This window comes from Mytilus edulis, chromosome 10 (assembly GCF_963676685.1).
Source record: "Mytilus edulis chromosome 10, xbMytEdul2.2, whole genome shotgun sequence".
Taxonomy (NCBI): domain Eukaryota; kingdom Metazoa; phylum Mollusca; class Bivalvia; order Mytilida; family Mytilidae; genus Mytilus; species Mytilus edulis.
Genome location: NC_092353.1, coordinates 50,277,085 through 50,303,939, shown reverse-complemented (window position 1 = coordinate 50,303,939; position 26,855 = coordinate 50,277,085). Strand labels below are relative to the sequence as shown.

General features: G+C 32.8%; 1 protein-coding gene and 1 long non-coding RNA gene across 4 annotated transcripts; both read right to left on the bottom strand.

Moving 5' to 3' along the window:
• Nucleotides 1–1,246: 1,246 nt before the first annotated feature.
• On the bottom strand, nucleotides 1,247–17,978 carry LOC139491409 (myosin heavy chain, striated muscle-like). 3 transcript variants are annotated; one of them, XM_071279085.1, is made up of 25 exons: nucleotides 17,700–17,978; nucleotides 15,446–15,589; nucleotides 13,942–14,126; nucleotides 13,416–13,533; nucleotides 12,992–13,084; nucleotides 12,556–12,619; nucleotides 12,165–12,367; nucleotides 11,211–11,612; nucleotides 10,543–10,890; nucleotides 10,143–10,337; nucleotides 9,795–9,882; nucleotides 9,039–9,414; nucleotides 8,255–8,720; nucleotides 7,482–7,837; nucleotides 7,050–7,197; nucleotides 6,251–6,829; nucleotides 5,711–5,907; nucleotides 5,159–5,291; nucleotides 4,605–4,821; nucleotides 4,115–4,355; nucleotides 3,445–3,898; nucleotides 2,963–3,202; nucleotides 2,534–2,734; nucleotides 1,577–1,777; nucleotides 1,247–1,313 (listed from the first exon to the last, which is right to left on the bottom strand). In XM_071279085.1, exons 1-25 carry the CDS (start codon nucleotides 17,898–17,900, stop codon nucleotides 1,308–1,310), a joined length of 5,856 nt encoding a protein of 1,951 aa, XP_071135186.1. In that variant the 5' UTR covers nucleotides 17,901–17,978; the 3' UTR covers nucleotides 1,247–1,307. The 3 variants fall into 3 exon arrangements, with proteins under 3 accessions (XP_071135186.1, XP_071135187.1, XP_071135188.1); XM_071279086.1 differs by lacking the exons at nucleotides 15,446–15,589; nucleotides 17,700–17,978 and adding an exon at nucleotides 15,326–15,389; XM_071279087.1 differs by lacking the exons at nucleotides 15,446–15,589; nucleotides 17,700–17,978 and adding an exon at nucleotides 14,693–14,708.
• A 5,672-nt stretch (nucleotides 17,979–23,650) lies between these two features.
• LOC139492476 (uncharacterized) lies at nucleotides 23,651–25,882 on the bottom strand. The gene is made up of 3 exons (XR_011656854.1): nucleotides 25,707–25,882; nucleotides 24,980–25,096; nucleotides 23,651–23,875 (listed from the first exon to the last, which is right to left on the bottom strand). It is a non-coding gene; the product is annotated as an uncharacterized lncRNA (long non-coding RNA).
• Nucleotides 25,883–26,855: the final 973 nt, after the last annotated feature.

The window sequence follows — 26,855 nt, the reverse complement described above, 5'->3', positions numbered from 1 at the left end:
AGTTATTTCTGAATAAAAATTGCATAATTTTTAATAATATTTATAAAATACAGAAATTACCGATTATTTAACAAAAAACCATTTGTGTTTATCTTTTAAAACAAAAAAGTTATGTCTTTCTTTCGAAAAAGAAAATACGACACAAATCTGAATTTTGAGCAAATATACAAAATTTCGACCTCATTTTACTCAAAAAGTAGCACATGAAGGTATATTTTTTATTACATATTTGATTTAATCAGGTAAAAAATAGCCTATATGCAAATTTTATCAACTTGTAAATACAGGTTCAAAACTGTATCGTATGCCCTTTTAAAGTTGTTCAGTGTTTTGTTGTCTGTGTTTGGTTTTGAAAACTGTTGTTTGTCAAAGTATATCATCCTCGGCTTTAGGTGAGGTTTATTTTATTTAGTCTTTTTTGTCTTTGTTTAGTTTTGCATGTTGTTTGCTTTTTGGTTTTTTTTTGCCATGGCGTTCTTAGTTTGTTTTCGACTTATGAGTTACACGTCCCTTGTGTATCTTTCGCCTTTCTCTTAAATTGTTGATTTATCAAACATTAAATCAGGTTGATGATCAAAAACAAATACGTTTTATCATTTATATTTATTTGCAGGAATAACCAAAAAGTTATCTATGTAACACAAATCCTAGAAAGGTCATACAGACAATAATTATACATTTACATGCCAGTAATCGCTGTGAAACTATACGCATGAATTGAATAAATAAATAAATAAATAATTCAATAAGTTAAAAGTTCAATTATACAAGTTCTCTTTAAAACGTTCATTTCACATGTAACTGCACAATTGTCTTCTTCGCTCCCGTGGTTGTGTCACAGGATAAAGGGTACATTAAAGTTGTCTCCCGTCCTATTCTGACAAGAGAAAGAATTAAATTATTAAAAAAAAACACTGATTTGTTATAAGGATATACTTAAAACTATTTCAATACTAATACAATATGAACTAAAAGAGTTATAAGTAAGAAATTAAGACGGCAAACCAACGACACAAAATTAAAAATGACATAATTTTACAGAAAATCCATGAATGTTAAACATTTGTGATTATCAAAACCAGAAGAGCTTAAACAGTTAAACAGAACTGCACAAAACCGTCAGTTAACTTTGCAGTGTTAGATGTTTTCTCACTTAAACAAGGGTTTCGTATACTGTTTAAATAAAACCAAGCAACTTTAATGTTAATTATATAGCTCTGTAATTGGTGAAATAAAGGTTATTGCCAATTACTATTTCATAGTTACCTTTAATCATTTCCATGTCACCACTTTTAATGCAGCACATCTTACTTCTGTAAAAGAAATGAAACATTTGGATAAAAATACAATTCACATCCTGTTTTATAAATAAATTCATTTGGCTCCAAACAGTTATACTATAAGTATAAATGCAACTCCAATAATGTTAATAATAGGCATGGTGTTGTTTCGAGATTTTTTTAACTTAATATATTGGTAATACTAGTTTTGTTTTCGTCTCCATGATCGAATGCTTATTGCTTGTTTCCCTATTGGTAACCCTTTAAATTCAAAAATAACTTGTACTACTACTTACTGATGGGCTCATTCTGCTAATAGATACACTTTTGATTGTTCTAGTGCTGGAAACTGAGCTACGGCCCTTGGAAACTGAGCTACGGCTTTTGGAACGAAGTTTTGACAGTGATGATTCTGAACTCTCTGCACGTTCTTCTGCATCTTCAATCTCGCTTTGGGCTTTGCGGTATTTAGACAGATTAATTGCAGCGATTTCTTCCTGCGAAGAGAAAAGGTAAAAATTTCAGTATTATCTATTACTTGACATGCCTTGGTATGTAAAAATAGCATATATAAATGTTGCACTTTATAACATATGAATGTAATTTAGCAGATCCGACAATTGATACCAGATGACCATTAATTAGCATTGATAATGAAAATACTAATAGTGCTGTGTTAGTAACAATTAAGCAGCCACATGCGTAAATGTAAATACACTAATTAGTAACTAGATAATTAATTGATGCCCACTATACTCATTATCTATATCATCAGTACCACAGTATGTGCTATTACTGCATAACGTGATTGTATAAACATTGCCTTTTGAGGTCCACACTATACGGCCATCAATCAGTAATTCTGTGCTATCTGAAGATTGTTATCGCACCTTTCCCCTGTATCTATAGACACTTATTCTTTATTTGTATACCTAAGTTTATTATGTAGTCGTTTCTTTAAAATAATTTTGAAATTGAACCCTAATACGCTGGGATTCCAAAAAAAACGTTTTTTTTTATAATACAAACGATTTGATATTAAAAATTAGTAAAACGTATAAATCAAAAGGCATAAATTACCCGAGGTTGACATTCAAAACTCATAAGACGTGGTAAAACTAACAACACCATGGTAAAAACCCGAAAAATAACGAAAAGACAAACAGAAAACTTTTGACTGAGCAACACGAACTACACCGAACAATGAGCATGATCGTAAGTGCTCCGGAAGGGTGAAAAGATAAATAACTTACAGCTTCCTCGACTTGACGTTTGTATGTCTTGACTTTGCATTGAAGTTTGTCCATCATGTCCTGAAGTCTTTCTTGCATCTTGCGGTCTTCATCACATTGGAAGGCCAGTTCTTTCATTCTGCTGTCAGCCTTGCGCATGTTTTTCTGTGTTTCAGCATGGCGACGCTGTTCATTGTCCAATTCACTCTCCAGATCACGGACCTGATAACGAAATACGCATCATAATAATGTATCTCATTTAAATATCATTTACTGATTTTTTTAATAGCGGTGTAGTATTGCATTTTTTATTTTTTTTTCAAATACATTAATTCATAAACATTGAACTTGTCATATTTCTTTAAATTATGAAAATTGAAATAAGAAAAAAAACATGTCTGGTTTAAAGATTCATAATTTCCTCCTTTGGGGTACTATAATGTGACTTACTCTCTGTTCCAACTTGGCGATGACTTTTCTACCTCCTTTAACACCGCTGGATTCTGATTCGTCGACACGGATATGTAATTCCTTGATGGTAATTTCCAATGATTTCCTGATTTTCTCGACCTGAGAACTGTGTTCCTGTTCAGATCTGAGTTCATCAGCAATTCTTGCGGTATCCATAAGGGCTCTCTTAGCACGGTCATCAGCAGCCTTGATTTCGCTTTGAAGTTCATCAAGATCAGCCTTAGCAAAAAAAAAAAACATATCAAGTTAATTAAGTATCCTTTTATATTCAAAAGTAAAATTAATACTTCAAGCATAATTGTATGAATAGTAGTTTAATTTAACAAAAATGCTTTCATTTGGATCATTTTATCATTTGTACAATATAATTCATTTTTTGCTTTGGAAATAATTGCATTAAAAGTTATACCAATTCTACATTCCACAAAATCGGGCAGTATTTAGAAATACAAAGTACTTACAGACATGGCTTGCATATCTCCCTCGACCTTTCTCTTCTGAGCTTGTGCTGAACTGACTTGAGCGGCCAATTCATTGATGCGATCTTGTGCTTCATAGAGTTCACCTTCAGCAACCTTCCTGGCTCTCTCAGACTGATCAAGAGCGGACCTGACTTCATCGATTTCACTGATAAGGACGTTACAACGTCTCTCAGTCAGAACGTAAGATTCTCGTGACTCATCACGTACACGTGATTCTGATTCAATCTTTATGTGGAGTTCTTGAATTTGAAGGATATATCTCTTCATGTTCTTTTCAACCTCAGCCTTAGCTCTGGTTGCTGTATCAAGTGCCATCTCGAGTTCGTTGATGTCTTGTTCGAGCTTCTTTCTCATCCTGTGGGACTCAGCTTTGCCCTTAGCCTCTGCCTCTAAACTGATTTGCATGGATTCAAGAGCTCTCTGGTGATTGCGTCTGCAATTAAACATAAATATGCATTTTAGATTTGAAAATCTTCTACGTATAGTTTAAAAGCATTTAATTTAGACATTAGGTTTAAAATGATATATCAAGAACATTTATACTTAGATAACTAGTAATTAAAGTCTTCATAAATTATTTGAAAAAACTATTCTTATGACAGAAAGTCGACAATTTTTGAAAAATAAGTATTTTATTTTTTTAACATACCGAGTATTTTCAAATTCTTCCTCTTTCTCTTGGATTCTTCTATCAATGTCATTTCGGACAGTAGAAATTTCCAGTTGAACACGCATGACCTTGGCCTCTTCCTGTTCCAAGGAGGACTCTGCTTCTTCCAAAGCAGCTTGGAGTTCTTCCTTCTCCATCTCAAGACGTCTCTTTGCCTTTTCGATCTCGTGTGAGCTTCGGCCACCATCGGTTAGTTGGTCAGATACCTCACGGATTTCATCTACAAACATTTAAGTATTACCTATTATAATCTTCTATACTTTTGCATATTGTGTGAATTGATTGAAGGATCATTCGGATTCGAAATAAAATGATGAAAAAAAACATTACAAATTGGCTGATATCATTGAACATTTATGTGAAATTTAAATGACTAGTGGTTAAAATTCAAAACAGATACATGAAACAATTACCATCTTTTAAATTCATATACTTAAAAATAAAATAGATGTGCATTCGTAATGCTTACCAGCAAGATTTTTGTTTTCTCTTCTCAGAGACTCAATTGTAGTATGGGACTCCTCATACTGAGCTTTCATTCTAAAAAGTTCAGCTGAGTAACTGCGAGCCTCGTTGTGAGCAGTATCGACCTCGATCTGGAGTTCTTTCACTTTAACGGTCCATTCTTGGATAGTCCTGTCAAACTGTCTTTGCTTCTTTTCTACAGTACTAGAGCTAACATTTGACTGTAAAAGTATAATAAGAATACTTATATAAGTTGACAAAAATGTATCCATATACAATCTATTTAATTTTAATCACAATAACAGTCAATTATCGAGGACTACTGGATGTGGTAGGATTGCCAAAGAAACAACAAAAGGTCTTCATGCGACCTTCAACAATGACTTCAACCCATATCCTAATGTAAGCTACGAAAGACCCCTACATGACATAAAACTTTTCAAACATTAAAAACTTTTTTTAACGGTGAAACTCATGCTTATTCTATGCTATTTTTTTATTTGACTTCTGTTAAAAAAAGATATTTAATATTACAAAAATCTATGCACTAATACTTACACGTTCAACCTCAATAAGGAGGTCGTCAAGTTCTCCTTGCAGCCTGTTTTTAGCCTTCTCCAATCCACTTGCTTTAGCATTAGCCATCTCAGCTGCCTGTTCAGCCTCTGCCAATCTTGCAGCAAGTTTGCGTCTAAAAGGATAGACATTTTAATGAATAATGTTGGTTAAACAAGGGATATAATCTCTATATTTATTTTTACAAGGAAATTATTAATGAACAACAGACTATGTTTCTCTATAGTTCTTTCAACTTACAAATAAAACTAAATACAGGACTGCTTTCATGAAATTGTTTAAAATGTTATTACAATGAATCAAGTTTGCTGTCACTGTGAAACGCAGTTTAATATTGAGCTCTATAAATGTAAAATAGAAATAGATTAGAAAAATCTATTGGGGCACAACGAATACAACTCAGTGCAGAAAACTCTGTCAAAGATACTAACACTTAGAAAACAATTACTTTCCACACCGATCTGTGTCCACACTTTTTACATTACAAAACAATAAATATGAAAACTCATTCATTTTCTTCTCTAAAATACATACTTTGCATCTTCTAACTCGTCTGTTTTGTTGGCACCTTCACTCTCGTATTTAGATCTCCATTGTTGTGTTTCGTTCTTTGCTCTCGAGAGTTGACGCTGGAGATCAGTTTTTGCCTCTTGCTCTTCTTCAAATGCTTCGCGTACTGCATCATTGTCAGCACTCAAGTTTCTAATCTCACTCTGGAATTTCTGGCGTATCTATATGAATAATAAGTTCTATCCTTTACCAGCAAATATTCAACATGAAATCGATTATTCTTAGGTAACACAAAACAATTTTAGCCGCATGTACGTAGATTAAAATAATGGATTCGGATAAAGTGTTAAATTGAAAGGAGAAAAATACTACAAAAGAGGCAACTTTGGTAGTAATTCGTTGTGATTGATATACTCATCATAGATACCAGGCTTCAACTTTTTTTACGGCAGCCGCCCGTTTCTTTTAGAAGCCAAAAAGACATTCTTATGCTTCCATTTGCCGGAATGGTTATAATTCAAACAAAAAATACATATTCTTCATGTTTTATAATTAAAAACTTACCCTTGTTTCATCTTCAAGTGAACGTCTGGATTCTTCCAGTGTGGAGGTAAGGGAAGTTTTGTCCTTGGTTAAAGTGCCAATGACATGCTCAGCATCTTCTAGTTGCCGATTGACTTCGGAAACTTCACTCTGAAGTCTGGATTTTTGTGTATTGATTTCAATAATGGTTCTCTGAGTTTCTTCAACTCTGCTGTTCATTTCAAAGATTTGGGTTTCCATCTGTTTGGAAACCTTGTCTGACACGCCCCTATTTTTCATGGAATGAGAAACTTGACTTTGGAGGTCGTCGAGTTCACGTTTTAGGTCTTTTTTCTCCTTTTCTAATCTTGATTTCAATTTGTTCAATTGATCGATCTTGTCAGCCATCTCGTTGGCAGATTCTTGTTGTTTCTTTCTAAACTGAGCAATTTGAGACTCATTGTGGAGAGTCATTTCCTCCATTTCACGACGGAGTCTGATCAATTCTTGTTCACGTTTCTTGTTGAGATCAACTTGGGCCTGAGTAGCACCACCTTGTTCTTCCAGTTGAGAACTAAGCTCGTCTAATTCTCTGGACAGTTCAGAACGTTGTTTCTCAACCTAAAAATAAGAAATGTTGCAAAATAAAATGGCTTGCTCTGATTCATATATAATATAGTAGATATAAGAAGATGTAGTAAATAGTTAATCTATACATATTGACGTCTTTGATGAAACTTTAAACAACCAGTTTTTAAATAACCTTAAGAGAAATAAGACTAGTCAACTGACTTGTTACTTTAAATGATAACTATTATGTTAGATTTTAATATTGAAATACCTTAGCTCTTGCTGCTCTCTCGGCGTCCAATTCTTCTTCCAATTCCTCAATAATTTGTTGTAGATCCTTAATTTTCCTGTTTTGTTGAGCATTAACCCCTTCACAGTCCTCGATTCTTGAATTCAAACTGTTGATCTCGGCATCCTTCCTAAAATTTTAAATAATGGAACTTTGATATAAGTTTAAAAACAGAGCGACATTTAACTTATTTGAAACTAAATGTTTATCTGAAAAAGAACAAAAACCAAACGAGAGGCATACACTAGTATTTTACTGTATGGATAACAGGAAGAAATTGTTTGGAAGGCTAACGATGTATAAATACACATGAAATTAGAAAGACTGAATGCCATCTTCGCCTACGGTCAAGTATATGGAATAATAGTATTATCATCATTGAAATGTAGGTAACAAAAGATACTATGTACAAACCTCCTGTTGGCCTCTTCCATTTCTCTCTTAACACCTTCAAGTTCGTCTACGACTTCTTGTGTTGCCTTCAAGTCCTGTTCAACCTTACGCTTGGATTTCTCAACATCGCCTCTGATTTTCTTTTCTCTCTCCAAGTTATCTTCGAACTCGTCAAGAGTCTGTTCAAGTTTTGATTTCAGTTTGTTTAGATGATTGACTTTGTCTTCTTCCTTTTGGAGATCTTCCATTGTCTTTTTGTTAACCTCTTCCAAATGTTTCTTTTCTTTGTTCATTTTGCCAATTTTTTCATCTTGTTGTGCCATCTCACCTTGGAGAGTCTTGATTTGGCTTTCCTTGTGAGTATTATCCTGTTCAGCCTATTCAATAAAATCAATATCAAAATCATATCAGAATCGGAACAATAAAGAATTAGTTTCATAACAGCGTAGACAACCGCAATACTTATTTTGGTAAAAATACTGAACAATTTAAATTGTTCTTGATCGCTTTACACTTACTCATTACAGAAATGGTCTTGTGTACACTGTTATGAAAATGATTCTATATAACTGAATCAAATGATATCAGTAAAAAAAAATCAGTGTATACTAACAAGCCTAGTGTTATACTGCAACACATGATATTTTATATAACTCAACATTTATTGTTCATTTGGTTGATACAGTCGAGCGTTTTTATTTTGTCCGATTAATTGGACTTCTTACTTTTTTGAAAATTAGCATTAGAGTTCAGATTTTTGTTTGAACATTTTCAGGAATCTAAATCATGGTTACCTTGGTTAGGGATGTTTCGAGATCTTCGATATCTCTCTTCAGCTCGGAATTTTCACCTTCCATCTTCTTCTTCAAACCTTCCAGCTCAGCAGCAGCATCTTCCTCATCAAGCAGACGTTCGTCCATCTCTTTCATTTGTGATTCGAACTCGGCCTTCTGTTGGATAAGTTGTTCTACTCTTTGTTCAAGGTCGATGACATTATCTTGCTCAGATTGCAATTGTAAGTACGCTTCATTCTTCTGTTCCAGCAATTCAACGTTCTTCATTTCAAGTTCTTTCTTGACCTTTTCAACCTTGGCTAGATCCTCTGACATTTTGTTCATCTCTTCGAGTTTCTTCTGCATTTCTTCCTCCTCACGGGCAATGTTCAACATAGGTTTGACCTTGGCATACATCTTCCACCATGTCCAGTTGCGGAGCAATAACCATTTTCTGATGTTACGCTGGATGACAGACAGACCAACTCTGAGATAAAAGAAAGTATGTGTGTTAAGAGTTTTGTGAAAAATAGGATAGATAGAAAGGTAAGCATATTTTGCTGATACAGTTTTTGTCTTGTTTAAAATGTGTCAAATAAAACTTTAAGCATTTTGTGAAAATCAGACAAAGAAATAGTATAGAAGCATAAACATATTTTTGATGACTATTATTACTATCTTTTAAAACTTTAAAATACTAATTATGAAGAAAGAAATAGTTAAAAATAATGGTATAATAAACATTTGAATGTCAGTATTGTCTTTTATTTCAGTATAATATAACCATTAGTACATAAGAACTAACCTTTGATCCTGAAGTTTCTTGTAGGCCTTCCTGATCAAAAAGGCTCTGACATGGGCTTGCATCATGGAAATGATAGCACCTAGACGCTCATCACGCATGCCTTCTAGGTTTCCAAGAACACCGGCTTTAAAGAAGACTTTAGTTCCTCCAAGTTTGTATTCTGCTGGATCAAGCTGCAAAGCCAACAGTACTTTTTCTGTGACAACTTTGCCGTCAACAAATCCCTGTGGTACAGCACTTGCAGCGAGAATGGAGTATCTTTGTTTGAATTCAGCATATATTATTCTACTTGGGAATCCTTTACGGCAAATACGGATTCCTTCGAGTACACCGTTACATTGAAGCTGGTTTAATACCAAAGCAGCATCAATAAGACCTGGAAACATTTCAAAATACAAGTGTTAGCTTTCCAAAGAAGCGCACAACGATATCTCATTACTCTCTTGGTAATAATCTGAATTATTATCATTTTCCAACACTAAGAAAATTTAAGATAAATATTTCAACGTTATTTTATGTATCTTGTTAAGCAATTCAATAAATACGTAGACATGGATAATTTTCTGTATCAGTATTTATAAAAAAAAATGTTTTTTTACCGATTATACGATGTAAAAGCATTAACTGATATGAACATTTAAGATAATCGACATAGATTTTGCATAACTGGTTAAGACACGATTTTCGTTGCTTAAACTCTGATGGCTACACAATCAATAACAACGTTAAAAGGTTTATTATGTGGTACACACTTACCTGGCTGTTTCAATTCGTTTGGAATGATACATCTGACGAAATGAGGATGGGTGGCGTACAAGTTCTTCATCAATTTGTTCAAAGATTCCTGTGAAAATGAAATTGATATTGTCAAAAAACTATGTTATCATTTCAAACAAGTTGAACATATTTTATCTAGATATATATCTCATGAATTAATGTCTATAATTTATTTCAAGTGTTTTAAATGATTTGTAAAATAACATATACAAATAAAAGATCTCCCATGAATATTTGATATTTCAAAATGAAGGAGAAAATTGGTGCATTGATATAATTTAAAATTAAGGAGCGAATTGAATACAGCGTCCCTATAGACTGTCTTACCCTGTGTACGGCGGAGATGGTTTGGAAAGCAGAGGACTTCTTCTTCTTCTTGGGTCCACCAGCTCCTTCAGCGGGTGTTTCTGCTGCAAAGAGGGTCTGGACTAAATGCTCCTTTGATTGTTGCAACAATGCTACTACAGTTTCGTTGATGGGATCCTTGTTTTTGTCCAACCATCCCTTAAGGTTGTATGGTACCTTTAATATTGGAGATAAAATATTAACTTTATTGCAAAATAGAATAGAGAAGAAGACAGATATATTTGTACTCCATAAAAATTGGTATGTCATAAGATTTTGATTTTCTTTTTTTATATAAACATGTGAATGGTACGTCGTTTAACGTTCTTATTAAAGGTTTTGCAGCTTCACAGAAATGTTTTGTTACTACTTATATACTTACAACTCCGGCGTAATGATGGAGTTCAAAGTCGCCATTCTTGCCCTTGGACGCCTTTCCTGGTTTTGTGAAGTTGGGTGATTTACCCATGTGTTGGCCAAACATCATTTCTTTCAAGGATTTGTCATCAGCTTTAGGGAACATGCACTGTTCCTCAAGGATGGACAAGATACCCATAGGCTTCTCGATCAGATCGATACAGGCTTGCAAGTCCATACCAAAGTTGATAAATTCCCACTGGATTCCTTCTTTCTTATACTCCTCCTGCTCCAGTACAAACATGGTGTAGTTGAAGAACTGTTGAAGTCTCTCGTTGGTGTAGTTAATACATAATTGTTCAAATGTGTTGAACTGCGAAAAGAAATATTCATGAAATAACTGCGTATATGCAACCGTCTTCTATTTCATTTATTTGATAATCAAGATGAAGACTAGAAATAAAAAGACTTTTCTTATGATATATATTTGGTTTTTTTTAATTTCATGATGTTGTTAATATATAATTTACTGTCTATGTTACTACATGGACACAATACAAAAAGCACGACATATTTTTCATGAAACCCGTTTCATTTTTGTTTAATCAGAAATAATTTGTTGCTGTAAATTTCAAATTTAGATTTGAAAAAAAAGATAATATGATCATCATCACAAAATAATAAAACACTTACATCAAAGATTTCAAAACCTGCAATATCCAGTACACCAATATAGTAGTTTCTCTTAGCTTTAGTATCAAGACTAGTGTTGACTCTCTTCACTAACCAGTTGAACACACGATCATACAAAGATTTGGACATAGCACTGATGGAGTTGACGACTTGATCTTTGGTACGAGACTGGGCCACGACCTCTGTGCCGACCTTGATCTTTGGTTTGACAAGAGATTTAATGAAATCGTTTGAATTAACTCCTAGCAAGAATGAAACTTTTTCAGCCTCTGTGGTGCCGTCAGGTTCAGCTTGTTCTCCTCTCTGTTTGAATTTCATTTCACCCATGTGCAAGATAGCGGCGGTACACTTGTAACAACTCTTCTTCTCCTCGTTTGAGAAGCCCAGAATGTCGAAAGCTTCCTGAACAAAAAAGAATAGAGGTTTAAATGTTTTGAGTCATATTTCAATTTAATATAATATCCTGATCATGCAAAAAATCGGCAGGAAGGAAATTGCTTCGAAACATTATCCTATGCTATATGATGCTTATAAGAACAATTTCTGAGAAATCATTTCAATTTGGAAAATAAAATTGAGAATGGAAATGGAGAATGTGTCATAGAGACAACAACTCGACCAAAGAGCAGATAACAGTATTTTTGGTAAGACATTGAATGAACTTAACGTTTTATAAAAGGATCCTCATAATTTGCCGGTATTTCAGATCAACAACAGTTGAAGATATATTAACGAAAAAAACTCTTCATTTACCGAACTTCATATACGTTTGCTATCCAATTTGAGGTAAATTTATCTCATAAAAAGTCTTGAGATTATCCGCGGTAAGAATTAAAGCGCATCGGTTTCGAGAAGCATTATTTTCAATCGGCAATCCTCGGGTGAATCCGTTACTCTCAGATGAAGGTACGGAATCGGCCGAGTTGTGACGAATGGCATTATTTTTGTACTCACGTCCATAGCCTTCATTTCCTCAGTATCATTAATGGAGTCTACTGTAAGAGCACCTTGGTTGATAAATGTATAAAGAGCTGGATCTGGAGTAACCAACATCATTTCATGATTGTCTGCCATGGCGGGTGTCAACAATTGGTAGAACACGTGGTAATTTCTCTCAGCAGATAAACAGAAGGTGACACGGGACTTCTCTAGCAGATCTGTTAGAAAGAAAAAAGTTAGTGTTACAGAATTTGTTAAAGAAAAATATTTTGAAATAAGTTTTTTAAGAAATCTGTCTTAAATAGCTTATATTTAATTTATATATTCTAAACCTTAGTTAATTTATTATGGAATCATAGCTTGAAATATATATCACAAAGTATTTCAGAAACAATTAATAACTTACATGTTTCAATATCAGCTCCAGCAATTTTACCATCAGGGCCAAAGTGAATTCGGATAAACTTTCCCTGTAAAATAGAAAAACATATATTTCTTTTCAATAACAATCTCACATCTCGCAAAATTAATTTTAACATTTTTAGTATAAAGAAAAAAAATCTACAATCAACTATAAAAATACATTTAATTTTTAGACAGGGAATACACTGCATTGTTTTTGTTAAAAGGATGAATATACGTATAACTTGTATTCATAGGTACTATAGTAACAAGTTAAAAAAAAAAAGTAAATCATTCAGTATTTTTACCAACAAAAGTATTGCGGCTGTCCACGCTGTTATGAAAATGATTCTATAACTTGTATTTGTAGGTACTATACGATTTTAAACGTTCCAACGTCAGAAAAAAATAAGTTAACACTGCATTTCGAAAATACTTACGAATCTAGATGAGTTATTATTTCTGGTAGTCTTGGCATTACCGTAAGCTTCAAGTACAGGGTTAGCCTGAATAATCTGATCTTCTAATGAACCCTTCAAATATACAAACACATCTTTTAATATACAATGAAAACAAGTCAAATGAACCCTTCAAATATACAATCACATCTTTTAATATGTATAATGAACACAAATCTCAATTCCAATATTTAAAGATCAAAACGAAGTAGATGCTATATATTATATTGTGTTGTATATCAAATGTTTTAAAGAGGTGAGACTCTAATAAATTATTTGTTGTTGTTTATTGTAACAGTTGCTAATTAAATTCCATTTAAAAATTGTCTCATTTTACTGAAGTTATGTTCAATACTTTAATAACATTTATATTTTAGACTGACAAATAGTGTAAATGACTATTCACCTTCTTAGAGGCTGCTGCTGATTCCTCATCAGATTTCTTTCCGAGAGAGGCAGCGACCTTGGCGAAGTACATGATAACTTTTTTGGTGTTTTCTGTCTTTCCGGCACCGGATTCACCTCTGTAAAGGAAAGTCTTTTGAATGACATGAAAAAGATTTTGTTCAGAGCTAGAAATGATTTTATGGGAAGTAGAAAAGAGATTTAAGAAAAATTAACGAGTGGCCGTTTATGTACACGAAAAAGACCTCTTTCAACAACAAGATGTGAATGACATGAAATGGATTTTGTTTTATTCAGAGCTAGAAATCATTTTATGGCAAGTTAAGGGAAAAAAGGAAAATTAAGAAAAAATAACGAAGGCTGTTTTTGTACACTAAAAGACCTCATTCAACAAAAAGATTTGAAATCTTCACATTACGGCTTTATTTTCAACTCTACTTTCCTATATTTTGTGTGTAATACACCAATGATTTTAAGGCTTTAACCAAATGACAAAAGATACCGAAAAATATATTTTTAGAACTTACGTAATCAAACAAGACTGGTTTTCACGATCTTGCACCATGGACTGGTAAGCATTGTCAGCCACAGAGAACAGATGGGGAGGCATCTCTGTCTTCCTCTTTCCCTTGAACTTAGCAACAACGCTGTCTGTGTAGATTGGCAGACGTCGGTAGGGATTGACGGCAATACAGAAGAGTCCAGAGTAAGTCTATAATGCATAGGTAAAACATATTAAATAAACAATATTGCTAATGATAAGTGTTTGGTTCAGGTCGACTGTCATTATGCAACACTGTTTTGTATAGAGCTCTATGGGAAATAAACAGAGAACTTCTTTTGTCAGAAAATACTGTCAAACATCCAAACATACTATCCACACTGATCTGTGTCCACACTTGTTCATCGATAAAAATATACAAGTTTTTTTATTCAAAGGATATTTTATCGGTATCAAATATTCAAACGACCATAACGTATGAAAAAAATTCGCAGAATTTAACTTATTTTGTCATTGAATTCAACTAACTGTTAGAAATTAACGTAAAGTGCAACAGGAAAGATCTTATAACAACAATTTTCTGACTTCAATGATTAACAAACTTATGTAAATTAGTAAGTTTGAATATCTGTCTCTAAGATTGTGAAGTACAGCAGCTTAACTTACGTAAATAAGTGAGTTATCTGTCTCTAAGATTGTGAAGTACAAAAGCTTAACTTACGTAAATAAGTGAGTTATCTGTCTCTAAGATTGTGAAGTACAGAAGCTTAACTTACGTAAATAAGTGAGTTTGAATACCTGTCTCTAAGATTGTGAAGTACAGAAGCTTAACTTACGTAAATAAGTGAGTTATCTGTCTCTAAGATTGTGAAGTACAGAAGCTTATTTTACGTAAATAAGTGAGTTTGAATATCTGTCTCTAAGATTGTGAAGTACAGAAGCTTAACTTACGTAAATAAGTGAGTTTGAATATCTGTCTCTAAGATTGTGAAGTACAAAAGCTTAACTTACGTAAATAAGTGAGTTATCTGTCTCTAAGATTGTGAAGTACAGAAGCTTATTTTACGTAAATAAGTGAGTTTGAATATCTGTCTCTAAGATTTTGAAGTACAGCAGCTTGACTACGTAAATAAGTGAGTTATCTGTCTCTAAGATTGTGAAGTACAGAAGCGTAACTTACGTAAATAAGTGAGTTTGAATATCTGTCTCTAAGATTGTGAAGTACAAAAGCTTAACTTACGTAAATAAGTGAGTTATCTGTCTCTAAGATTGTGAAGTACAGAAGCTTATTTTACGTAAATAAGTGAGTTTGAATATCTGTCTCTAAGATTTTGAAGTACAGCAGCTTGACTACGTAAATAAGTGAGTTATCTGTCTCTAAGATTGTGAAGTACAGAAGCGTAACTTACGTAAATAAGTGAGTTTGAATATCTAGCTCTAAGATTGTGAAGTACAGAAGCTTAACTTACGTAAATAAGTGAGTTTGAATATCTGTCTCTAAGATTGTGAAGTACAGAAGCTTAACTTACGTAAATAAGTGAGTTTGAATATCTAGCTCTTAGATTATGAAGTACAGAAGCTTCGTTTAAGAATGTCATGTTGGCCATATCTTCAATCATTTCATATTTTGGTGGATTCATCTGTTGGAGGTCATCTTTCTTAACTGTTCTGTCCTGTAAAGAAATAAAACATCTCTGGTTAGTATAATGAGGTTCTGATTGGGGATTCTTTATTTCTTTATTCTTAATTTTTTCTGTCCATTTTGGTTATTCTTGATCTTTATTTTTTCTTTATATCTTAGAATACCTACATTTCTTATTATTCTTTCTTTATATCTGAATACCTATATTATTCTTTTATTTGTTGTGGCCTATTTTCCATTGCCCTTTTTACTGCATGTTTGTCCATTATTTTTTATTGTAACAACACTATTCATATCTTCTATAAAAAAGAAGAACCATGTTTGATTCTTGGGTGGATACTTAACGTCCAGTGGCAAATATAACATGTATTTTCAAAACGATAATGTTGCGTTTTATTCCGATGTCTAGTATATATTTATTTTTAATTTAATTTATCGTGCCTTTCTCTTTCATGGAAAAAAAATGCTATTTCTGACCATCAAATCTGTTCTTAACTTCTTTTTTTGGAGGGTTTTAGTTTTTGAAGAAAATGTAAATATAAGTGGCTTATATAATAAAACTCATGTATTTGGGTTTATTTTCAAAATTAAACCTCGTGTAGTCAAACGATTGCATTTTATGTCCCATTTATGGGTATTATGTTTTCTGGTCTGTGCGTCCGTCTGTTCGTTCGTCCGTTCGTTCGTCAGTCTGTCCCGCTTCAGGTTAAAGTTTTTGGTCGAGGTAGTTTTTGATGAAGTTGAAGTTTCCTATGATATGATCTTTCTAATTGTAATGCCAAATTAGAGATTTCACCCCATTTTCACAGTCCACTGAACATAGAAAATGATAGTCCGTGTCCTGGAGACACATTCTCGTTGAATTGAGAGTCAAACGTAGGGACTAACAAATAAAGGTCATTTTCACCTAAAAAATATATAGATAGCATGCAAATATGAGGGTTTTTTGGTGGCCAACTTTAGTCTTATAAAAACTTCAAAATAATGAAGTATACATAATATTTTCAAAGGATTTGAAATGAATATTTACTATAAAGTAGGTCTAAATTTAGCATCTATACGTTTCATAATTAAAAGCAAATTGAAAAATATATTTAAAATGATTATATGACTACGTAGATGGTATACATTTTCTTGGGAGAAAGTCGGAACAAAATCCATAGATCATTAAAAAAATAGACATTTAAAAAAAAAAAAACATAAAATGATAAAAATATAAAGCCTTTTCAAAGGTATATAATTACTGTTACTAGAAAATTGATACATTTGTACGTTGTTCTGAATCGGTATATTACACAGACATATCATGTTAAGGATGGGTATTTGCGAAAAATACCAGTCGAGAGAATGTTAAATTTCGCGAGCCGTAAGGCCTGGGAAATTCATTCTCAAGACTGTTTTTTTTTTCGCAAATACCCCTCATACATGCTATATCTGTTTAATTACACCGAATGTTAATGTTCAGAAACGCATTGATGATCGTGACGTTACTAGCGTCCAGTCGGATAGAGTATTTTTCTGGCAAATATCACGACAGAGAGGGTAAAAAAGGCATATCAATTTGGCAAATACCCCGGCTGCTTTAAAAATGAACGATATTTATTTGAAAACAGTAAATTGGTAAAAAAATACACTGGCTATCAACCAATCAAAACCCAGGATTCTTACATAAGGGAGCTACCATTTGATTTTTATGGGGGGGCTAGGATGAAATTTGAAAAAAATAGGCAGGACAGGAGTTTTGAGTAAAAAAAAAGGCAGGATGAGACACTTTGCCAAAAAAAAAAGGCAGGATGACAATTTAGGTAAAAAAAAGTCAGGATAAACTAATAAAAAAAAAGGCAGGACCGAATAGAGTGAAAAATAAAAAGGCAGGACAGAGATTACAACTAAAAAAAAATGCAGGACAAAATTTTTCTTCCTAGCCCCCCCCCCCCCCCCCCCCCCCCCATAAAAATCAAATGGTAGCTCCCTAAGGTGTAATTAAAAGAAAGATAAAATGCAGTTCGAAATAATATTGTAGTCTTATCAAGCGTTAAAATTGGGAAAAGATTGCTTAACCTCGCAATTAGGAGAGATCGATTACAAGGATCATCTTAATTATTCAGGCTAGTGGGATATATAAGAATAAAAGACTGTACCTGGTTTGAATCGATACATTTCACTGTAATATCATCTCCTTTAGTGGACTGAATTTCAGCCTTAACAAATCCTTCTTTATCGTCGGGAATCCAGCACATTTTCTTGCCATCGAATTCCTTGGTTTGTTGCGCCAATAACTTCTTCCTATCCACCATTAAGTATGGATAATCAGGATCCTTGGGATCGATTTGAGACGCCATATTGATATAGCGAAAATGTTAAGGCGACTTTATATACTCTGGACAAGTCCGTTTAGAATTGCCGACACAGCTCTAGCTCTGCAAAAGAATATTTCAAAATTTGAAGGCTTGATTAGAGGAAAATAGTTATAACAACTCCTAGACTAAGTGTTAATGGATTGATTATTAGTCCATCAGTCGCTAGAGTTTATCGAAATAATAGTTTTTAGAAGCACCAACAAAAGCAGTCATTTCAAAATGAAGAATATCATTCGTTCATTAGTTGTCTGTTCTAACTCCATGGAAAAAAATAAATATTCAAACTTCATATTCCCGTGATAACTTTACATTTTACATTTCTTTTCGGTATTTAAGACATTGAATCTTGATCTAGCTTTAACATTTTAGATATATGGTACACATTAGAAAAGGGGAAAGGAATGAAGGGAAACACGCTGTAATACTTACAAGTCTACAAATCTAAAGCTGTTCAGCCAAGAGTTCTTGGAGTTTTTATACTATACTTACGTTACTCATTAATTCTCTGCTATTTGATTGGCTGGTCAATTGTCTCTGTCGTTTTTTGGAAAGCGATGATACTAATACCATGGCCAAATTATTCAACAGGGTGCTAATTATCCCCAGATATTGATGCTTGATCTGGCACTCAATCACTGATCATATAACTTCCAAATAATAATAATATGCAATCTTGTAATATTATGCACTCGTGCTGTCGTATTTTTTAGAATATTATTTGTAATTAACGTATTCCATTGATTTTGAGCTTTGCATAGTTTACACGTAATTTAAATAACATACAGATTATTGGACACATGATCTGTAGTTAGAGGTCGGACTCACTTTACATATTAAAGAAGACGTTATATGATTATTTTTTTCAATAAAGAAACAAGGACGTATAACTAACACACATATATATAATATACGTCCTTGAAAAAACCCAAAAAGAAACGTTTTTTGGAAGAAAAAAAAAGGGAAGACTAAAAAATATTGTCCTTTCCCCATTTATCTCTGGTTTTACCATATATATAAAACTACAAATTGAAAAATCTAAATAGTTTTATTAAAGTTTACATTCATCAAAGCCTTAGTTTAATTTAGTTTCCTGTCATTACTACCCCCCCCCTTTATTTGTCGCATGTTGTGTATCATGTACTGATCAAATATATACTTCGAGCATACATATGTACACTTATGGAACAATAACCATTTAGTAAACTTTTTAAACGTTTTTGTAGACTTGTATACAATAAATTTTATACAGAACAAAAAAGATATTAAAAAAGATGTCAGTTTGTCTGCGTGTTTTACTTGTTAACTTGAAGATGTATAAATAACCACACGACACTCTTTCAAGAATTTGTAGAATCATTGATGTAATGTTTGTTTATATATGCGATGTTAAGCAGCAGTATATGGACAGAACACGTCGTGATATAGTACCAAAACACAAGCTTTTACATGTTCCGCTGCTAAAAAAAAGTGGCCAAATCATTTATCTGAACGGAGAAAAAGTATAAACAGATGACTTATAAGATAGTCTAAGAGATTTATGAATTGGTTACCAAAAAATGACAATGTTCAACTATCTCTCATTAGAGCAAATATTAATAAAGATCAAAACCCTGACCACATGCAAACAGACAGCAAAGTACGTTCTAGGATTCAAACTGTAGATGTTTTGCGGAATAACTATAAACTATAAAGGGGGACGGACGGACGGAAGGACGGGCGGCCAGACGGAATGACGGGCGGACAGACGTACAGGGGTAGTTGAGGGGGATAAAAAAATATAGCTTCAATTACATCTTTTATTGAGTCAACTTGTAGACAGTAACCCTGATGATTTCTATTTTTAAGATTTTACCATTTGCGTTCATGTACTTACAACGTATTTTTGTCTGAATTAGTAATTGTTTTAGATATGTATATTGATAATGAACATACATGTATCACATTTTTTACAACGTATAATTTCTTTTTAACATGGTCCATAAAAGAGGGTCTGATTGGGGTTTACGGAATACAGAATAATGGGCAAAATTTGCAGAATAAAATGCAAAAAAGAAAAAAAAAGAAAAAGTGTATAATGAGGTGCTAAAATATAAAGAATCGAGAATATTTGTAATACTAAATAAAAATTTATGATAATTATCCAGACTCTTATGATAAAAAGAATCTATTAATACGAAACACATAATCATCGTGTGATACGGTGCTTTTTGTCCGCAATTCGCTTTTTGTCCGCTTTTGCTTTTTGTCCGATAATTTTGCTTTTTGTCCGAAACTTTTGCTTTTTGTCCGTTGCTTTTTGTCCGTTTTGCCTTTTGTCCGATTATTTTGCTTTTTGTCCGAAACTTTTGCTTTTTGTCCGTTGCTTTTTGTCCGTTTTGCCTTTTGTCCGATTATTTTGCTTTTTGTCCGAAACTTTTGCTTTTTGTCCGTTGCTTTTTGTCCGTTTTGCTTTTTGTCCGATAATTTTGCTTTATGTCCGATATAAAATGTGTATATTTTTGGCAGGTTTCATTTTGAACTTCAAAATACCATGTCCTTTTAGGAGTTAAATACAGACCATATTCACATTATAAATGATTTGTACATGAAATTTCATGTCTTTTACAATATATCGCATTACCTCTAAAATGGCTCGAAGCACTAATATCCTAGACCCGTAGGTGTTGGTCAACAGAGGGCAAGGGGAGCACTCTTGTATATCCCTAAGTCTAAAAAACAACTATTGAAAGCTGGCTAAACTAAGACATACTCCAGGTAGGCCATTATACCAGAAGAAGAGGTAGTCAAACCCTTATAAATGGCTTATAGCACTTCTGTCCTGGATCTACACGAGTTTATCAGCAACGAATTAAAAGGGGCATGAGTTTCGCCGGTATATCACGAAGTAAAAATAAACCTCATTATTGCCAGCTCTTCAAACTAAGAGATTCTCCACGTTGGCCATTATACCAGAGGTATAGGTAGGCAGTGCCTCTTAAATGGTCCATGGGCCATGGCACTTATGTCCTCGACCCGTACGAGTTGGTCAGAAGAGGGTAAGGGGAATACTCTAGTATATCACACAGTCCACCAAAAATAGTGACGGCTGCCCAAACTAAGACATTTTTAGGTGCGCCCTTATACTAGATGTTGGAGTAGTCATTCTCTTAAAAATGGCTCATAGCACTTATGCTATAGACCCGAACGAGTTTGTCAACAATGAGTTAAAAGGGGGATGAATTAGCCCGGTATAGAACGGAGTTTAAATAAACTGTTGCCCGCTGGCTAAACTAAGAAATTATCCACGCGGGCCATAATATGAGAGGTAGAGGAAGGGATTGCCTCTATAAAATGACCATGAGCACGTATGACCTAGACCCGTACGAGTTAGTCAGCAAAGTGTAAGGTTGGTACCCTAGTATATAATAAAGTCGAACTAAACTATTGCTGGATGGCTAAGAGATTCTCCGCGTGGGCCATGATACCAGAGGTAGAGGTTGTCATCGCCTCTAAAATGGCCTAAATCACTTATTCCCTAGAGAAGTACGCGGTATCATCAAAGGGTTTAAAAGGGAGTTGGAACCTCTGTTTACAAAGAACAGTCGGGGCACTTAGCGAACTCCATAATATTATGGAATTGGCTAAATTTGACTGCTTTATGAAAAGCCATAATATTATGAGATTAAATAATATTTCCAGTAATATTATGTGTGTCCATAATTTTGAATATTATTGAATTTCATAATTATGCATGAAAAAATAAAATTTGATGTGTCCGAAAAACAATGTTTTGGGTACTCCTAACAAGTTCCGTAATTTATTAATCTTGAAATGCTATTTTTATGATCATCTATTGATTATATTCATCCGACAATTGTCGCCTTTCTCGCGTCATATTTAAAATGCTTTCGTCTTCAATGTCTTTTATCTAGATCAGTATTTTGTACAGGGAGACAAATCGTGTCGTCTTATAAGCCATATTTTTGTTAAGTGTATTATCGTTCCTTAAACAATGAATAAATCGTGTTTTAGAAAATAAATGTAGAAAATAAGTGTGTCAGTTGACCTCGTTTTCAATACATAAGTTTTATCAAGGGGAAATGTTATAAAAAAATAGTACACATCCTTCAGACGTCTTTATAAATTATAAATGACTATGTACACAATAGGTATAGAAACACATTACTTTCACGTGTTTATATGTCTTGATTTGACGAAATTTAATTAATGGTCAGATCCACAAAAACTCATTACATGCAATTGTTATTGTTTCAAATTCAGTTTATGTTGCAGACCGTTTTAATGTTGCTTATGTGTATTTGTGTATATTGGGTAAGGTGGGTACATTAATTCGAATACACATGCATACAACGTATTTTTTCTGTCACCATCAAATTTGAAATGTTTCTTTTCAAATCCTTTAAAAATAAAATTGTGTCTGTAAAAGAAAAGTCTCTTGTGTTGTCTTACATGTAAATAAAAATTACATCTTAGAATAAAAATCGAGACATCAAGACAGAATTTAAATCATAATCTATAAACATAGGCAGGTAGAAATTAGATATTTATTTTGATGTATTACCAATAAATATTTATTTCGACGTCGGTCAATATTTGATGATAGATACACCTGAGTATTTAAAACAGCACTATGACATATAAAATTGAGAATGGAAATGGGGAATGTGTCAAAGAGACAACAACCCGACCAAATTAAAAAAACACAACAGCAGAAGGTCATTGTTATTTTCCTACATAACACGTTGCATATCAAAATTCAGTTATTGTCCATTTCACTTCTATATATCTGCAGAAAAAAATTCTTAAAAAATTTAAATAACATATTGGTTCTTGAGAACCACAAAATTAATTTATATACAAGTATAAAAACAGCAGAAGAAATAAATTGTAAATATTAAACTATTTCCATTCGAAGCAAGGTCATATGTAATACAATATTATTTAGTTCAGCAGTATCATTAATTGGTAAGAAACAAATGACATAATTTACGTTTGATATGAAAATTTATACACATTGCAGAATGAACTCATAATATTAATGCCTATACACTGTAAAAACAGTGTTTAGATCCTAAACACTTATCTAAACACTTTTTCTGTGTACGTTTTGAAACGCGTTTAGCATCTAAACATGTTTAGATTTTAACAAGTGTTTAGATTTCAACAAGTGTTTAGATGTTATGTGTTTAGAAATATATGGTGTTTAGACCTTCCAACGGTTAGCCTACTAGTACTTCGATTTCACAGGAACTGCTTGTGTGGTACAGCACTACAGGTTGAATAGTCCACACTGTATTGTAAAATATACAATACACGTGTACATGTCTGCTTTCATGTTCTTGCAATGATTTTTACCATAATAAAATTATTTGACCTGTCTATATAGTTTATTAAAGCTGGAAAACTTCAGTAATGATAATAATAATATTAACAATAATAGGTTTACACATTTTATTCTTCCTGGAGACCAAAGAAAAGTTTGTAGACAATACGACCAATTTAAGAAAAGTCTGTAAACAATAAGACCAAGTTTTGAAAAGTCTGTAAACAATTAAACAAAGGTTAACTCTCCATTTTTTTTTAAAGGAAAAGCCTGTACCAAGTCGTTCCTTTGATTGTTTATGTAGTCAAGCAGTTGATTTATTTTTACGTTTTATGGACCTTCCACCTTTTATACAACTTAAGAGTCTGGTTCTTTTGTTTTTGTTTTTTTCTGATATAGTCTTAAACATAACATACAATCTATTCAATTTGGTTCAATAATTTATTTTTAAGTCTCACTAAATGCAAACAAAAAATACAATTATAAAATTTGATGATTTTTATCCTCAACAAATAGAAATTGTTAGTCCATCTCCTATCATACAGGATTTTTTCATTGCGGAACAATCTTCTTTTGAATGATAAAGGCTCTTTGTGTGCAGTTCCTTTTTGGTTGTCAGGTGAACTTTTGTATCCTGAAATGAAAAAAATGAAACATTCATGTACATTTGTATGCAACAGTCACTTATTCTGAGATCATGTTTATTAAAATACATTAAACAAGCTTCTTGAGAAAGATTCTAAAAGAAAAATACAAATTGTAGTTAAAAAGACAATACTTTACACTTTGAACAAATGTATACATCAAAAGACAAATAAATCAAAGGAAACAATAAAAAGAGCAAACAGGCATGCAAGTTTTTTTTTTATATTATAAAACAAAATCCTTGATTTCTGAGAACTACAGCCTGTTTTTCTTATTTTATCCTAATATTATGAATATACTTTTTTAAAATTGCCCTTTCTTTATCTATTCAACAGGATAAATACTAGAGAATGATTTAACCTCCATTTTTCAATCATATTATAGTTCTATTGGCAACTTAATAATATACGTTCGTTCTTATGTTGTACTGTTATACCACTGTCCCAGGTTAGGGAGAGGGTTGGGATCCCGCTAACATGTTTAACCACGCCACATTATTTATGTATGTGCCTGTCCCAAGTCAGGAGCCTGTAATTCAGTGGTTGTCGTTTGTTTATGTGTTACATATTTGTTTTTCGTTCATTTTTGTTACATAAATAAGGGAGCTACCATTTGATTTTTATGGGGGGGCTAGGATGAAATTTGAAAAAAATAAGCAGGACAGGAGTTTTGAGTAAAAAAAAAGGCAGGATGAGTCACTTTGCAAAAAAAAAAAGGCAGGATGACAATTTAGGTAAAAAAGTCAGGATAAACTAATAAATAAAAAAGGCAGGACCGAATAGAGTGAAAAATAAAAAGGCAGGACAGAGATTACAACTAAATAAAAATGCAGGACAAAATTTTTCATCCTAGCCCCCCCATAAAAATCAAATGGTAACTCCCTAAGGCCGTTAGTTTTCTCGCTTGAATTGTTTTACATTGTCTTATCGGGGCCTTTTAAAGCTGACTATTTGCGGTATGGGCTTTGCTCATTGTTGAAGGCTGTACGGTGACCTATAGTTGTTAATGTTTGTGTCATTTTTGTCTTTTGTGGATAGTTGTCTCATTGGCAATCATACCATATCTTCTTTTTATATTATATATTTTTACTTACATCTGGTCTTGAAATTATATCATCCTTTTCGCTTTTCCTGATCTGTTCTTCAATTTGATCTATGGTATGGATTTATTCTAGCTCTTAAAATTTCATTCCCACTTCAGTATCACAGTCCTACAAATGCATACATACAAATAATAATAATAGGTTTAAATAAAAAAGAACAACTTGACAGTTTATTTTTGACATTTGAGTTTGAATTTCAGTTTATTTTCAACTTTTTAGCCATGGCGTGGCTAGTTTATTTTCAACTTTTTGGCCATGACGTGGTCAGTTTATTTTCAACTAATGAATGTTCTTTTGGTATTTTTTGTTTTTCTTTGACAAATGAACAGATGAAGTGAAACTATAATTTCAGTGTTTGTGTAAAGGATGTTGCAGTATGGGCCATTGGGATCTCATTCCTTGCAAAGATAGAATACTTGAACATTTGATTTTATGACATTATGTACAGTAGGGAACAGTATATCTAACCTATATGTTCGTGTGTACAGTAACAGTTTAGACTATTCAATCTCATTTTAAATTTCCGAACTAGCTCATTCTTATTTTATGCTTGGTCCTTGCGACTGATTAAGTGTGCATATTATATGAGTCATACCACAAAAGTCAACTTGAAATAGCATAGGTTAACAGTTTAACGCACATATTATTCCGAATATTATAAACTGTTAAATTATGGTTTGTGCCCCTCCCCCTTTTTACAAAATATGGATCTGCTTACCTTCCGCTGCTGTAATAACTGTTAAGATGGCTTTTGATTCCGTCAATATTCTAATATGAAGTTCTGTATCTGTTGCATCGTCAATAGATAGATATGCTTGATAGATGGGATCCATTGTTTTAAATGTTGTTTATCTTTGGCGGGTCCGAAGGCGTCCGTATCAAATTACCACGATAGATAACTCTGTTCGTTAATTAATATAAGATCATGTTCGGACAACGACTCCGGAAATTAGAGAAATTCACTCACATCTTCCTTATAAAATACTATAATTTAAAAGATTATTTTATATAATACGTCTCTGGTATAAACAATTAATTGCTTAATTTAAAAAAAAATAGTTGAATGTAATTTTATAATCTTACAACACAAAAAGGGAAACTCAGTTGGGGAAGTTCTCATTAATCAGTTAATAAAGAAGCTCCGCATACGTGGGACTGAAGTTTGAAAATTATGATAATTTCAAGACAGCTAAGAGATCATAGTTTCACAGAATATGTTTGAATATGTAGGAACATCGAATACAAAGGTGAAACCAGTACTGAAATATTATAAAGTGTTTAGGTGTTTAGGAAAGTGTTTCAGAAGTGTTTAGATGCCATTTAATGTTTAGCTTAATGATAACATTCACTGATAATAACCCTGAAACACGTTTAAATTCTAAACACGTTTAGGTTTTTATGTGTTTAGATACATGTCCGTTTAGATCCTAAACGCTTTCCTAAACACGTTTAGACCTAAACATGTTGTAGATCCGTTTCAAATCTAAACGCTGTTTTTACAGTGTAGTTGAAATTATATCACAACGTACTAATGGGAGTGCAACCTGCCAAAATAATCTTTTGGAAATAAATTAAGATATAAGTACTGTATGAAATGTGGATGATGACTTATACATGACGACATTTATAATAGACTTTTATTTTTGTTTGTTAATATATAATATTAAAATCAAAAAAAAAATTCTATTTCTATTTATCCAAATTTATTCGTTGACTTCTTTACACATCATTCTAGTCAAAACACAAAGTTTGTTAGTCAAAATATAATATAGAATAATATAAATAAATATATTAAATATTTATAATATAGAGATTTGAACACTCCGAACAAATATCAATCACTACGTGTTAATCGCAATTCATTGAA